At 54.8% G+C, this 14,619-nt stretch overlaps 2 protein-coding genes across 13 annotated transcripts in view; one reads left to right on the forward strand and one right to left on the reverse strand.

The window, feature by feature from the left end:
• CLSTN3 (calsyntenin 3) overlaps positions 1-9,604 on the reverse strand; it is a 32,062-nt gene extending 22,458 nt beyond the window's left edge. The window contains exons 1-9 of one of the 11 annotated variants that reach the window (XM_069581396.1): positions 9,364-9,507; positions 8,949-9,022; positions 7,895-8,072; positions 5,159-5,281; positions 4,528-4,723; positions 2,889-3,097; positions 2,483-2,632; positions 1,828-2,013; positions 403-684 (exon numbers count right to left, since the gene is read on the reverse strand). In XM_069581396.1, the coding sequence (XP_069437497.1) occupies positions 403-684; positions 1,828-2,013; positions 2,483-2,632; positions 2,889-3,097; positions 4,528-4,723; positions 5,159-5,234 (1,099 nt within the window). In that variant the 5' untranslated portion in view covers positions 5,235-5,281; positions 7,895-8,072; positions 8,949-9,022; positions 9,364-9,507. Of the gene's footprint in view, positions 1-402; positions 685-1,827; positions 2,014-2,482; positions 2,633-2,888; positions 3,098-4,527; positions 4,724-5,158; positions 5,282-7,641; positions 8,073-8,948; positions 9,303-9,363 lie in introns of those variants that run through there. The other 10 variants (XM_069581390.1, XM_069581392.1, XM_069581388.1 and 7 more) reach the window with 10 other exon arrangements.
• RBP5 (retinol binding protein 5) lies at positions 8,375-14,290 on the forward strand. Of its 2 annotated transcripts, XM_069581411.1 has the most exons (5): positions 8,375-9,214; positions 9,711-9,791; positions 10,070-10,248; positions 13,361-13,462; positions 13,922-14,290. In XM_069581411.1, the coding sequence occupies exons 2-5, from the start codon at positions 9,719-9,721 to the stop codon at positions 13,973-13,975; spliced, it is 408 nt and encodes a 135-aa protein (XP_069437512.1). In that variant the 5' UTR covers positions 8,375-9,214; positions 9,711-9,718; the 3' UTR covers positions 13,976-14,290. The 2 variants fall into 2 exon arrangements, with proteins under 2 accessions (XP_069437512.1, XP_069437511.1); XM_069581410.1 differs by lacking the exon at positions 8,375-9,214 and having other exon boundaries at positions 9,303-9,791.
• The last annotated feature ends 329 nt before the right edge of the window (positions 14,291-14,619 follow it).

The raw sequence follows: 14,619 nt of genomic DNA on the forward strand, positions 1-14,619 counted from the left end.
CCTGCCATAGAGGGAAGGGGGTCCTGGAGGCTGGAGCTCACGAGCCCTTACAGGAGGAGGCCAGGGTGGTGGTGGAAGGGAAAGAACGGGGCACAGCATTACTCAGCCTCTTCCATTCTGATCGGGGGCTTTACAGGGAGCAGACTGGGGGGGTAGTCTACTACACAGGGGATGCAAGGCGATCGGGCAGCTACAAATAAGAAGGGCAGTGAGCAGTCCCATCACGCAGAGAGCAGTAGGATCTCAGCTCGTCCTGCTTGGACTGTGAAACCCAGCACTGCTATCTTACATACGAAGGGAGAGAGAAATGACCCCCCCACGGCCACCGACTGGACAGTGACAGAGGCCGGACACGAAGCCAGTCCTCTCCACACTTAGACAGGTGCCCCGAGGAAGGCTCACCGTTCTGGACGGTGTTACACACGATGGTTTCCTCTTCCTTCTTGCCCTTGTTGGGAGTGACACCGTGCTTCATCCAGAAGGACAGGGTAAAGTGGTCACTGAGGCTGTCCGGGGGCCCGGAGCCCAGCCCCGCAGCGCCCCCCAGGGGCACCTGCACCGCCTGGGTGCCGTTGAACCAGTAGATGAGGCTGCTGTCCTGGCTGTAGTGCACCGAGAGGCCCGCCGTCCAGTTGGCATTGGGGCCGGGCATGGGCAGCAGGTCCACCTCCCCGGGGGCCGCGCCTGCAGGAGCCCCAGAGGCACAGGCGTTGGAGCCGAGAGGCGGCAGATGGGGGACGGGATGCAGGCAGGAAAAGACCCCCTACAGCTACTGTCACCACCTCCTCTGGCCTCTCAGAGACGAGAAAGGAAGGGCTAGGAATAGCTCTCCAGTGACCTCAGCTCCTCCAGCTCTTCATCGCTCCCTGCCATTGTTCCGTATTTTATCTGGTGATTTTCTTGGGCCATAATCATGCATCTTTGCCAACCACATGTTTATGTGCTCTTTGGGCCACAAGAGAAAACCACATGCCACAACCCCCATAGATATAGACGTCTCTGCGTGCTATGCTAAGTCGCTTCAGTCATATCCAACTCTTTGCAACCCCATGGACTGCAGCCCACCAGGCTCCTCTGTGTGTGGGATTCTCCAGGCAAGAATACTAGAGGTGGTTGCCATGCCCTCCTCCAGGGGATCTTCCCCACCCAGGGATCGAAACTGAGTCTCTTTTATGTCTCCTGCTTTGGCAGGTGGGCTCTTTACCACTAGCGCTCCCTGGGAAGCTCTGATATATATACATCTATGGATGGGCTTCCCTAATAGCTCAGTTGGTAAAGAATCCGCCTGCAGTGCAGGAGACCCCAGTTTGATTTCTGGGTCAGGAAGATCTACTGGAGAAGGGATAGGCTACCCACTCCAGTATGCTTGGGCTTCCCTTGTGGCTCAGCTGGTAAAGAATCCGCCTGCCATGCAGGAGACCTGGGTTCAATCCCTGGGTTGGGAAGATCCCCTGGAGAAGGGAAAGGTTACCCACTCCAGTATTCTGGCCTGGAGAATTCCATGGACTTTACAGTCCATGGGGTCGCACAGAGCTGGACACAATTGAGCGACTTTCACTCCACTTATGGATGGGCAAGGAAGATGTAAAGTAGGTTCTTTTTGTTTTTGGTGGCACGGCATGGCCTGCAAGATCTTAGTTCCCCAACCAGGGATTGAACCTGCTCCCTCTGCAATGAAAAGCATGTAGCCATAACCACGGCACTGCTAGGGAAGTCCCAAGACAGATTCCTAAGAGAGGTAGAGGAGGGTCAGGAAAAGGCTGGGGGAAAGGGTGATGGGCACAGGCAGGGAGGATGGGGGGAGGGCCACAAAGGGATCACACCCACCGCAGAGTTTCCGCAGTGCACGCTCTGAGTAGTTGTCACGGTCACAGCCCTTGGCCACATGGCTGGTCTGCAGTTCTATGGTGGCCTGAATGTTCCAGAGAGGTTCATCACAGGTCTCCAGGCGGATACCAGGGAACAGAGCCAAGCTCCCGGCGCCTGGTGCATATTCAATCCTTTTGTTCCAGCCTGCAGGGGTGAGAGGGAGCAGGCAGTGGAGCAGAGCCGGTTAAGGCAGCCCCTCCTACCCATTCTGCTGATGGCCTTGGGTTCCTAAGAAAATGGCCAGCCAGGGGAGACAGCTACAAGTCCGCCCCCCCCAAATGCTGTCGTTCAGTTGCTTAGTCGTGTCCACCCCCATGGACTATATAGCACACCAAGCTTCCCTGTCCCTCACCATCCCCTGGAGTTTGCCCAAGTTCATATCCATTGAATGAATGATGCCATCCAACTGTCTCATCCTCTGTCGTCCCCTCCTCCTCCTGCCCTCAATCTTTCCCAGCATCAGGGTCTTTTCCAATAAGTCAACTCTTCACATCAGGTGGCCCCCCAAATATCCCTCCCCAGCTCCTAGCCTGGCCCCTGTGGTTGTCAGAAGGGAGGAAGAGGGAGACCAAGGTGAAGGATGGATCATGGGCCCCAAAGCGTAGCTCCTCACCTTGCCAGCTGGGTTTACAGGTGGGCTTCACCTGGATCTCCACCTCAGCATCGTCCGCCGCCCGCTTCTTCCCGCAGTCATAAGCCGTCACCGTGAACTTGTAGAGCTTCTCACCACTGTACTGTAGCTTCTCTGTGTTCTCAATGTTCCCTGGGGTGGGGGACAGAGAAGGTCAAGGGCACTAGAGGAAGTCCGGGGGAGGACTCAGGAGCTAACTTTAGAGCAGGTGAATTAGGCAGCATGAAGCAGGCAGGAAGGAATCTGGGGAAAGAAGTTCCATACCTGGGAAGTAGGGTGAGGAATAAGGAGGTGAGGGGCAGAACAAGTGGAGGGCGCAGCCCCGGGGCATCACGAGGGATGTGGGCACCCAGGGCTGAGCAGCTGGGGTGGCAGGGGCTGGACTCACCGTCATTGTCGATGAGGAAGGGGGTGTTGGGCGTGAGGATCTCATAATAGCAGATCTGGCTGTACTGGGGAGAGCAGTCGCCGTCGATGGCCTCCACCCGAAGGATGCGGTCATACAGCTTCCCCTCGGTCACTGCCGCCCGATACAGCCGCTCCACAAACACCGGGGCAAACTCATTCACGTCGTTGACCCGCACATGTACAGTGGCCCTGGAGGCCCCAGAGCAGGAAGAGAAGGAAGAGTCAGCCCCCAATGGGAGTCCACACCGGAAGCCAAGGAGATGGAACCAGGGTGACCCAGAACCTGGTCACGTTCATCCGTCCCCCATTCAGGGGTACCAGGTACCACTAAGGGAGAGGAACCTCAGGAGAAAGGGTGACTGATGTACAGGGTAAGAATGACCCTGGGGGCCATCAGTGGCTGGTTTTGATGACTCCTGTACAGAATATTAAAGGATAGGATGGCAAGATGCATGAGACAGGATTCTGAATCCGGCAGGTTGTTTTTTCACAAAGTCAAGTCCAATCAAGGCAGATACAGAGTAAAAGCCAAAATAAAACCAACCATATTCAGGGAAGTGGCTTCCTCAGTGGCTAAGCAGTAAAGAATCTGCCTGCAATGCAGGAGAAGCAGGAGACACAGATTCAATCCCTAGGTCTGGAAGATCCCCTGGAGAAGGGCAACCCACTCCAATATTCTTGCCTGGAGAACCCCACAGACAGAGGAGCCTGGGGGGCTACAGTCCATGAGGTCGCAGAGTCGGACACAACTGAGCAACTGAACACACACACATATTCAGGGAAGTGGTTTTGTACCAGAGTCTCAAGTCATCTGATGTGTGCAGTGAGCTGTGGCCACTCCCCACTCCGGCCCCCATCGGGCAAGCAGAGAAGGTGGGGGTGGGGCTAAACCCTTCATGCTGAGCCTTGCCCCCAGCCCAGATCCAAGCACCCAAAGCCCAGAGGCAAAGGTCCTATCTTCAAATGGGAAATTGAGTCATCAAGCAAAGCAGTTTATATCCAGCACCTCATAGCGGCCCTGGTGTCCTGACCACCCACCTTCCCACCATTCTCAAGTGAGATGTGAGCTGGGGGCAGACAGAGGTAGGAGTCCTGGGTGCCAGCCTCCTTCCTGCCCACACTCACCCACTGCCGTGCACGTGCACAGCGCACGTTCTGTGTGTGAGTGTGGTGCACACAGCGCTGGGCAGTGGGAAGGAATCCGGGGCTGTACTGAGGTGCCATCCTCCTCCTCACTCTCTTAGCATCCTATCTCTGTGCATTGAATCCTTTCCCAACTGGCAGGCACCACGGTGCCTGCTTTTGACACAAACCATCTCCTTTCATCTTCACAGTGACCTGAAGAAGCAGGCATCATCATTGCTCCCTTTTACAGACAAGGAAAAGCAAATCCAGAAAGTCTGAGAAGTTGTCCATGGTCAAAAGAGACGGAGCCCAGACTGGTCCCACTGAGCGTCACCACATGCTCCTGTCCCCCTTGGCTGAAGGCTCCTAAACCCCATGAACAGAGAGGGGAGGGGATAGATCGTCAAGACGGTGAGGACAGAGGGAAGTGAGGGGCCTGGTGGTGGTGGGGGGACCTGCAGCAGAGGGCAAGGGCAGGGGCAGGGTGTCCTCACTTGTGGGACTTCTTGGTGTTGGCCCCGTCCGGGCCTTCGCCGCAGTCGTAGGCCTGGATGGTGAAGGTGTGCTCCTTCTGGGCCTCGCAGTCCACCGGCTCCTTGGCCCGAATCAGCCCTTCTCCTGTCGCCTTGTCCAGGATCACGGCCTCAAAGGGGACCCCAGACCCATGGAGCCGGAAGCCACAGATCTCACCTGGCCGGGGGGCAGGGGGGTGTGGGGGGCAAGGATGAGGTTCCTGCTCCACTTCCAGGGTCTCCTTCCATCTCTCGCCGACCTCCCCTCAGGCCCCCACTTCACCTCTCCTCCCAGACCCAGTCCTTTTTCTTGCACGTGGAAAAGCATTAATTATCGAACATTCACTCCAACCCCAGGTTCCCTGAGCAACAACCTCTGAGAGCTGGCAAAATCTGGATGTGTTAACCCCTGCCTGCCCACATCCTCCTCTGACTCCCTTCACTGTGCCACTGCTCTTCACCATCACCCGGTTCCCTCCTGGAGCCTCCTTCTTCCACTTTGCCCAAGGCCTCACTGCTCTCCCTCCCAGGACCTACCCCTCCTCCCTTGCCCCTGCCCTCCCACCCACTTCTCTCTGTCCCACCCGCCCTGCCCTGCCCCAGCCCCACTTACCTGCATAGCGCAAGGGAGCATCCTTGTCCAAGGCAAAGAGCGGTGGGTTCAGCAGAACCGTGTTGTCATTCTCCATGACGATGCCTTGGTATTCTGCCTCAATCCATGGCTTGTGCTTGTTGGCTGACCCCACCCCCAGGGAGAGCAGAGGAAGCACCTGTGAGCTGGCCCTCCACAGCCTCACAACCCTTGTTGACCTAGACAGCACACTCCAGGCTCACCACCCTCTTCAGCCCCTGCAGAAGCGCCCGCAGGGGGAAGGGCTGAGGGCAAGAAATCAGCCATGAAAGGAGTCAGAGGTCACTGGATAGACAGTTTCCATGGCAACAGCCTGCCCTGTGGGGAGGAAGAGGTCCTGCCATCTCCCCTGGGAAACCTGGTCAGAGGATGGAGACTTTTCTTGGGCATTTCAAGTACTGGAGTGTGGACGCTGGGCCTCCAGGGAGCAGCAATGGGCCATTAGAAGGCCCTGGGAAAGGGAAGGGATAGATTAAGGGCAGAGTGGAGATTAGGAAAAGAAGACTAGACGTTTCCTGAGGTCCTGGTTATTGGTCCTCTCCACCACGACCACCACCCCATTTTGGTCCTGTTCCCTTCTCTTCCTGGCTAAGCCCCATCCTAAGGACATTCTTCCAGAGGAGAGGAAAGAGGAGAGAAGGGAGAAGGGAGATATATAGGACAGAGGGAGGGGGACAGAGAGGGGCAGGGATGGAGCAGAGGAATCAATGCCAAACGACGGGGCCCAGCAGAGCTGGCATCCTCAGGGATTATCGAACTGGCCTAGAAACTCGACAAATCCCCTCCCTGCTCCTCGCCCTCACACCCAAAAGAACACACTCATAATCATAACCAGCTGACTCCTATGTTCCCCAGAAGGCCACCAAACCCCACATGCCCTGAACCCCCTTCTTATAGAGTCATGGCTGAGTCCTAATTCTCGCCTGTCCCACCCCTGTTCCCTTCAACCACCGGCCAATCCACGACAGGAGTGCAACCCACTCAGCCTCCATGTCTCCTCAACCACTACCAGACTCAACTCAGACCCGTCTCCTCCCAGGACCAAGTGCCCCCTGCGGGGCTCTGGGGAAGGCTCAGTGGGCTCCACCCCCTCTACATCACCCCCGACGGCAACTTCCACTGCCTGCTCTATCGAATCCCATCAAGCCAAAGCGCCAGGCTCCCAAAGCACACCCACAAGGGCCCATCATTGAGACCTGAAGACTTATCATCAGAGAGAAACTGAATCACCCAAAGGACACTCATCCCCAGCTTGTCATGGTGAGCGAGAAATCCCGAGTTCCATTCTTTCCTCCAGTGACACCCCCAAAGCCTTCTGGTATCTGGTATGCCTGCCCCTTCCTCTCTGAGGACCACCACAACCCCCTTCCCTAGGGGCAGAGGAGAAAGCCACAGATGGTGCCTAGAAGGCAGCACAGGATGTGTCGGGAGGCTAAGAAGCCCACTGAGGTCAGAGACTGAGCTGAAGGTGGAGAGGCTGCACACAGCTCACCACTGCCCCTCGCCCTGCCCTCTCTCCCTGGGTCTCCCCGCTTCCTTCCTCTTGGCCCGACTCTCTCCTTGTGTCCATCTCCTCTCACCGACTCCTGGACTCCCTGCCTCCTCCCTCCTGAGCTCTTCCCCTCACCCTCTCCTCACCTGTTCTTCCTGATTTCTCTCCCTCTCCTTTGCCTCCACCTTGACCCTGGTCCAGCCGCTGCTCATCCCCTCCCACACTTCACCTCCCTTCTCCTTCTCCCTTCCCCTCTCCCCACTCATTAGCACCCCGACACACACACACACACACCTCTGCCCTTTCCTGCTGTCTTCACCTACCTAAACCCTTGGCCCTCATCCGTTCCCTCTCTCCTGGCCCCTCTAACAGCCTCACCCAGCTAAATTTATCAGCCGTCTGCCAGAGAGGGCAGCTCTGGTAACCCCCAGCCCAGCCGTGTATGCAGGCGGAAGGGGATGGATGCAGAGGAACACGCCAACACATACGTGCTCCGAATTGCTGAACTATGGGAACAGTTCCTCCCCGGGATGAGATGGAGAGGGACCAGATGGATGTGGCCACACACCCTCAGCGCCGACACACCCCGTGAAACGGGGACCCGCCCAGAGAGGTCCATCACCCCCCTCAGGGACAGGTCCTTCTGAGACCCGAGATCGCTCCAGCAGGGAGCAATGGTGAGGGGGGGTGGGGTGGAGGGGAAGATACAGACCCCAGGATGGGAATGGGGACCAACCTGGAAGCAACAGAAGCACATGGGTAGAGACGGACCAGAGAGGAGGGACCAGAGAGAGGTTCTGGGGATGCCAGCGAGAAGAGAAGGGGACAGGTCTGAGAAAATGGATGGAAAGGGGGATGGTGCGAAGAACCACCTGTCGTGTTCCAGGGAGCCTTAAAGGGCTCCTGCCCGCCTGGACCCCCACATCTCGGGGCCTGAGACCCCCTCCCTCTGTGCCCCCACCCCCACACTCACCTTTGTTACAGGAGCTGGAGGGGAGCAGGGAGGCCACCAAGAGGGGAAACAGCAGCGGGGTCATGGCGTGGTGTAGGCAGGGCAGGGCCCCGATTGCTCGCCCCCAGAGCCTGGAGCCCTGCTTGTTCCACCTTGGGCAAGGGATGCAGGGGCTCTCCGAAGAGGGGAGGGGAGAGGGCAGAGAGCAGGGCAGAGACGGAAAGGAGCCTGCCGCCCACCCTAGTCCATACGGCAGACCCGGGCAGACCCCAACCTGGGCGGCTGAGCAGGGGGAACCGGCAGTGGCTGCTGCTTCTTCGTTCTGGAGCCGGGCGTCCTCACTCTCTCTCTCTCATTCCCACCCCATCCCCGCTACTGCAGGATGACGTCAGCACGGCCAGGCGCGGATTGATGGGGCCGCTGGCCAATCGGGTGGCTGGGGGGGCCAGGTGCTGCAGGGCGGGAGGGAGCCAATGGGACTGGGGAGCAGGGGCGGGAGGATGTGTTAAGGCTTTTTCCCCTGACTGCAATTTGGGGGAGCAAGGGAACTGCGGGGGCTGGGGAGGAAGCTGGAAAGCCGTAGAGGAGGTGGGGAAAAAGAGGGACAGGGAGAGGATCGCGCAGCTAGAAGCCCGGGGGTGGGAAGAGGAGACGTCAAACGGAGATGTGAGGGAGGCGAGGAGGGACAAGTATCCACGTCACCCCACCACCACCACCACCCCACCAACAACTCTGCGTTAACCTCTTTTCACAGCCCATTCCGTCAGCAGGACCCTGCTGGGTGCCTCCCGGGAACCGCCAAGTAAAACCCACAACCTGAGCCCCAGAGATGCTAGCCTTTCAGGTCCCAGCCCCGAGTTTCTGAGAAAGCCAAGGGGTGGTCAGCAAGTCGGTGGACCGAGCTCTGGGACCCGAGGAAAAGCGAGATGTCTGTGCCCCACCCACCCCCACGCACCTGTCGGGACAGTTCACCACCAGGTGGAATTTTTTCCTGCTGTCTACCCTGCCTGCCTCCCTCTCCCCAAATTTCTCATCTTAAGCCATGTTGACCCAAACCAGCCTAGTTGGTTCAGAAGCCAGAAAAGTTGGTAGGTCTGAGAGACAGAGAAGAGTGAGGTGTAGTGTGGTGGGGAGGGGGGAGGGGAGGGCTAGAGCACACCACCTCCACCTCCAAGGGAATACATCTGGGAAGCATGGACTGTGCAGGGGCTGGGGATGAGGGTAGCTGATGGTGCCATCCACGACTCCAGAGGGAGAGGGGAAATCCCTGGGTCCCAAGCCAAAGAGTGTAGAATTCTCCAGAACAGCCAGCCAAACTCCTCCCTCACCTTCTGCTCCAGACTTTGAACTCAGCAACTCAGACAGCCCCCTCTGCAGTTTTTCTGCTTCCCTCCTCACGGTCCTGCAGGACAGGGTCCTGAACTCCAGCGTCGTGGCCCCAGCTCAGCAGAGCTGTGTGACGAAGCTGTGGGGGCCAGCGCTGGAGGATTTTCTTCACTGGGACTCCTGGCCAGCTGGCTGTCTTCACTTCTTTCCCCACCCCTTCCTCCCCTTCATACCTTTTGGGATCCCTGAGCCAGCCCCAGGATCTCAGGTGAGATATTGTTAGAACTCATCCTTGGGTGAGTCCAAAAGGTCCCTCCCTGTCATCCAGTAAGGTCGCCTCCCTCCCCAGGGAGTCTGCCCCCGGGGCCTCGGATAGTTTCCAAGCCTTCCACACTTGGGCTGGAAGCCAGAACTGACCTTCAAGTGTTGTCTGACTGACAGCCCCCAGTCCTGGTCCAGGTTCCTTCCTCAGGAAAAGCCGAGGTCAGGCACAGCCTTGCCAAGTCCCCTGCCCCTCTCTGGGGCTGCGGACACCAGCCTCACGCTCATCGTGGGGGAAGCGGGGAGAAAGTCTGACAGGAACTCTTATTGCAGCAGGGCCCCCAGCGCTATAAAAACCCTGGCAGCTAGGACCTTACACAGGCAGCCTCAGCGTGTGCAGAGCCTGGCTGGGAGACTCCCAGCCCCACCTGTCAGACGACACTCCCTTCATCCTCCCCCAGTCTCTTACATTCTCCTGAAATCTTGACTTCCACCTTGGCCAGCCTGGACCATGCCTCCCAACCTCACCGGCTACTACCAGTTTGTCTCCCAGAAGAACCTGGAGGACTACCTGCAAGCTCTGAGTAATGGCCTCACCCCTCTCAACCCTTTCACTCCCCTCTTCCCCTCCCTCTTCCTCTCCCTCTTCCTGCCTCCAGTCCATTGAGGAAGGGGTGATGCTGGGGTCTGGACATCATAGACAGGCTGGGGGTAGGGGGCATTGCTAGGAGAGAGTAAATCCACAGTCCCAGACCCGGGCAAGAGGATGCTCCCAGTCCTGGGCTGCTGATGCAGGTAAGGAAGCCCCCGGTCCGCTAAAAGGACGCTCGCTCAGACCCTTGCTCAGAGATGGTCCCCACAGATATCAACATGGCTCTGCGGAAGATCGCCCTGCTGCTCAAGCCTGACAAGGAGATTGACCAGCAGGGCAACCACATGACGGTGAAGACCCTCAGCACCTTCCGGAACTACATTCTGAAATTCGAGGTGGGAGTGGAGTTTGAGGAGGACCTGAGGATCGTGGATGGACGCAAATGCCAGGTGTCTTTTCTCAGGCCTGTAGGAAGGGGCTGTGGATGGGCATGGGGGCTCTTAACAACTGGGGATGAAATAAAATGACCTGTGGCAGCAAGAAGAAACGATGACCACAGCAGCCTGCCCTGGGATAACAGACTGCTGATGTCACCCACCCACCCCCGACTCTCCAGCGTCTCCTCTGCCCACTCTGAGCACCAGCCAAAAGGGCAACAGGAACAGGTGACCCTCAGGCCAATGAGCAAGCCTGTGCTCACCCTCTAGCCTGTGGCCCTGTGGACACCACAGTCCCTTCTCTCAACGTCTGTAACTCCGCTCCTGTGCAGTCCTTTCTGCTTCTTTCGTGTTCCTTTTGACCTCCTCTGCAGACCCTAGTTCCCCTATTAATCCCTTAAACTGAGATTTTCCCCTAGTATCTTTTTTTTTAATTAGAGGATAATTACTTTACAATATTGTGATGGTTTTTGCCATACATCAACATGAATCGACATTAGGTAAACATATGTCTCCTCCCTCCTGAGCCCCTCTCCCACCTCCCTCACCATCCCGCCCCTTTAGATTGTCACAGAGCACTTGCTTTGGGTTCCCTTCATCACACACCAAACTCCCACTGGCTGTCTGTTTTACTTATGGCAATATATATATTTCAATGCTAGTCTCTCAAATCATCCTACCGTCTCCTTCCCCCACTGTGTCCAAAATGTCTGTGTCTCCTTTGCTGCCTTGCAAGCAGGATCATCAGTACTATCTTTCTAGGTTCTCTATATATGCACGAATATGCAATATTGTCTTTCTCTTTCTGACTTACTCGACTCTGTGTAACAAGTTCTAGGTTCATCCACCTCATTAGAAGTGACTCAGATGTGTTCCTTTTTATAGTGGAGTAATATCCCACTGTGTATATGTACCATAGCTTCCTTATCCATTCATCTGTTGATGGCCATCTAGGTTTCTTCTGTTTTCTAGCTATTGCAAATAGTGCTGCAATCCCCTAGCATCTTGTCTTGACTTTCTCCCTCTTGTCTAGGTACTATCCATGGGCTAAAGCATATACACCCGTGTGTTCAATGAAATCTACAAACTGCTCTAGACACAAACTCTCACTCTCACTCAGAGGTGCCACCTGAGCTCCAGGGCCAAGTTTCAACTGCCTGCAAAATGTTTCCATCTGCATGCCCCAAGGTCAAACCCAAAGTCATTATCTTCCTACACAGACCTCTTCCTGCCTTTATATTTACTGTCTCCATCAATGGCAACAACCAGCGGGAACAAAGCCTGGGAGTCACAGTTATTGCCTTATGTTCCCTTACCTCTGGGTTCCCAACACATGTGTGTATACACACACACACACACACACACACACACACACACGTATGCACATGTGCACCACATGTGATTAGTCAAGAAGCCTTTATAACTGCTCTGCGCTGTCCAATATGGCAGCTACTAACCATATATAGGTATTTGAAATGTAACTGGTCCAAATTTGACATGTGCTATCGGTATGAAATACACACTGGATTTTTAAGGCAATACCAAACAAGAGTGTAAGACACCTCAGAAATTGTATATTGATTACATGCTGAAATATTATAATATTTTAGGTTGAAATATATATAATATAATATTACATATGATAAATTATAATATTTTAGGTTGAATAAAATATAATACTAAAATTAATTTCACCTGTTTCTTTTTGCTTTTCTAATGTGGCTACTAGAAATTTTTAAAATTATATATGTGGCTAGCGTTTAGGACTCACTACATTTCTATTGAGCATCAGTTGTTTACACGGCTTTCATCTGTTTCTTCCTAGCTTTTCTAACACCACCTTATTTCAGGCCCTCGTTTCTCATCTGGTGCCCCAAATTGGTTCCCATTCTTGACTCTCCTCTAATCCACTCTGCCTACCATAACCACAGTACTTTTAAAATGTTAAAGTGACCATGTCACTCCCTGACTTAAACCCTTTCAGACAACCTGGTATGTTCCAGGTAAGGTCCACACGTTCCACACAGCATCCAAGGGCCTCCCCACACAAAAAACGCTAGGTTAGAGCCCCCTCACAACTATCTACTCTTCTTCCTTACCTCTGTTTCTTTTCTTGCTAGAAAGTTCCCATCTCCAATCTAATTAACTCCCTTCCTTGAAGACTCAGCTCTTCCCTCTCTGCTCCCATCACCAACAGTCTTGTTGGTATCACAGATATAATACCTACTGACCTCTTCTCTAACCGATCAAGACCCTGAGCTCCTTGGAAATTCCCTGGTGGTCCAGTGGTTAGGACTCAGAGCTTTCACTGCTGAGGGCCTGGGTTCCATCCATCCCTTGTTGGGGAACTAAGATCCTACAAACCATGTGGTATGGCCAAAAAAGAAAAACAAAAAACAAAAAAAAAGATGCATAAGATTCTGAACTCCTGGTTTGGGTAGGGTCTCTCCTATTGGGGTTTCCCAAGTGGCACTAGTGATAAAGAATCCACCTGCCAAAGCAGGAGACACAAGAGATGGGGGTTCGATCCCTGGGTTGGGAAGATCCCCCAGAGTAGGAAATGGCAACCCACTCCAGTAGTCATGCCTGAAAAGTCCCATGGACAGCTAAGCACACACATAGACTATTGGGGTCCAAATAATGCTGCTTGGAATGCCTAGCTCTGGTCCACTCAGCTCTGATTTGGGGAGTTGACCCTTCATTCTCAAGGACATTGCAGCTGCCCTTGAGACTGAGAAAGAGGAGAAAAGAGATTCCCTGGTTGTCTCCCAACCAATCTCACTTCTTTCCCAAAGTCTCCTCCAGGTCAGCCAGAAGTATCACAGGACAAATTCTCCATTCTTCATCACCCAACCTCCAATTTCATCTCCCCCAACCGCAGGATTATCCTGCTTCATCCCCGCTCTACCCAAATGGTCACTGTCACACAGTGTGGGGCCCCTTCCAGTGGCCTTTAGGAGTGGGAGGGGAAGGGAGTTTTGCTGAGTCACTCAGAAGGAAGGGGCTGGAGCAAGACAGCATCTGCTGTGATGCAGGGGGTGGGGCAGCCCAGCAGAGTAAGGCGATGCATTTGGGGTGCCCTGCAACACCCCCCAGTCTTCCTTTATTCCTGCTTTCTCCGTAGACCATAGTCACCTGGGAAGAGGAGCAGCTGGTTTGCGTGCAGAAAGGAGAGGTCCCTAACCGGGGCTGGCGACTCTGGCTGGAGGGACAGATGTTACATCAGGTGAGCGGGGTGCGGACTGGGAGAAGAGATGCATGAGGGTGTGTCTGGGAGGGGGGGCCTCCAGCTAGGACCCATTCCCTTGCCCATATCAACTAAGTCTACTACTCCAGCCCGACCCCCACCAAAGAAGGCAAGTAAGGAAGGAACATGGGAGCCCTGGGAAGAGTGGAGAGGGGAAGAAGTCAAGTGGCCACGGTGGGCCCTGGCTGCAGGTCAGATGCATGTCCATAAATCATGACCGGAGACGTGGAGACTTAGCCGCTTCAGCTCCCTGACCAGCTCCCTTCCTTCTTCTGGGGTGGAAAGTTGAGGGTTTGGAAAAAGGATACAGTTCCCCATATATCAAACACTCCAGCTGACGTATCCTGAAGGATTCAGTGGAGGTCAAGAAACTTGAGAAAGGGGAGTGAGAAGAAGTAAGAATCTTCTCTGTCCTGATTATTCCTACTCTGCCCCCAGGAAGTGACAGCACGGGATGCAGTGTGCCAGTGTGTCTTCAGGAAGGTCAAATAGCCGGAGAGCAGCTGAGGGCCGCCCTCCCCTCCTGGACCACATGAGTCCCAGATTCCTCTTGCCTGTGTCCCCTTCAAGCCCCAGATGGTCCCAGGTCAGCAGTCCCTGTCCCAGGCCACTTACCCTGCCTCTGTGTCCCCCCTCCCCCACCCCATGTTAATCTATAACTTGCAGCCCCCGGGCCAAAGTCCTTTCCTTCTCACATTCCACTGCCCAATAGTGACCTCATATCCAGCTCAAGGTCTGGCCTCTTGGATGAGAGAAACACACAAAGGGAAAGGGCCTTTGAGAATAACGGACTTCCACTCTCTTTCATTCATTTGGCCTCTTATTTTCCGTCTAAGAAAGCACTCAGCTTCATGCACTGGAGCATTAGTGGAAACTCCATCCTGGTGGAGCTTTTGAGAAAGTGACTGGACTCTCAAGAATCTAAGCAGGAGCTACTGGAGCTCTTGTCCAGTTCCTTGTCCTTCTTCTTGAGAAATTCCCTGGGCTCAATAGAACCAGGCCCAAGGCATGGCCCCAGCCACACAGAGTTCAACAGACATGTTGACTGACACCTAATGAGCCTTGCCAATCGTATGCTTGCATCCTACATGTTGGGGAAGAGGAATGGGTCAGGGTGAGACCTTTATCTGGTGCCA

The sequence above is a fragment of the Ovis canadensis genome, chromosome 3 (genome assembly GCF_042477335.2).
Source record: "Ovis canadensis isolate MfBH-ARS-UI-01 breed Bighorn chromosome 3, ARS-UI_OviCan_v2, whole genome shotgun sequence".
In the NCBI taxonomy this organism is placed as follows: Eukaryota; Metazoa; Chordata; class Mammalia; order Artiodactyla; family Bovidae; genus Ovis; species Ovis canadensis.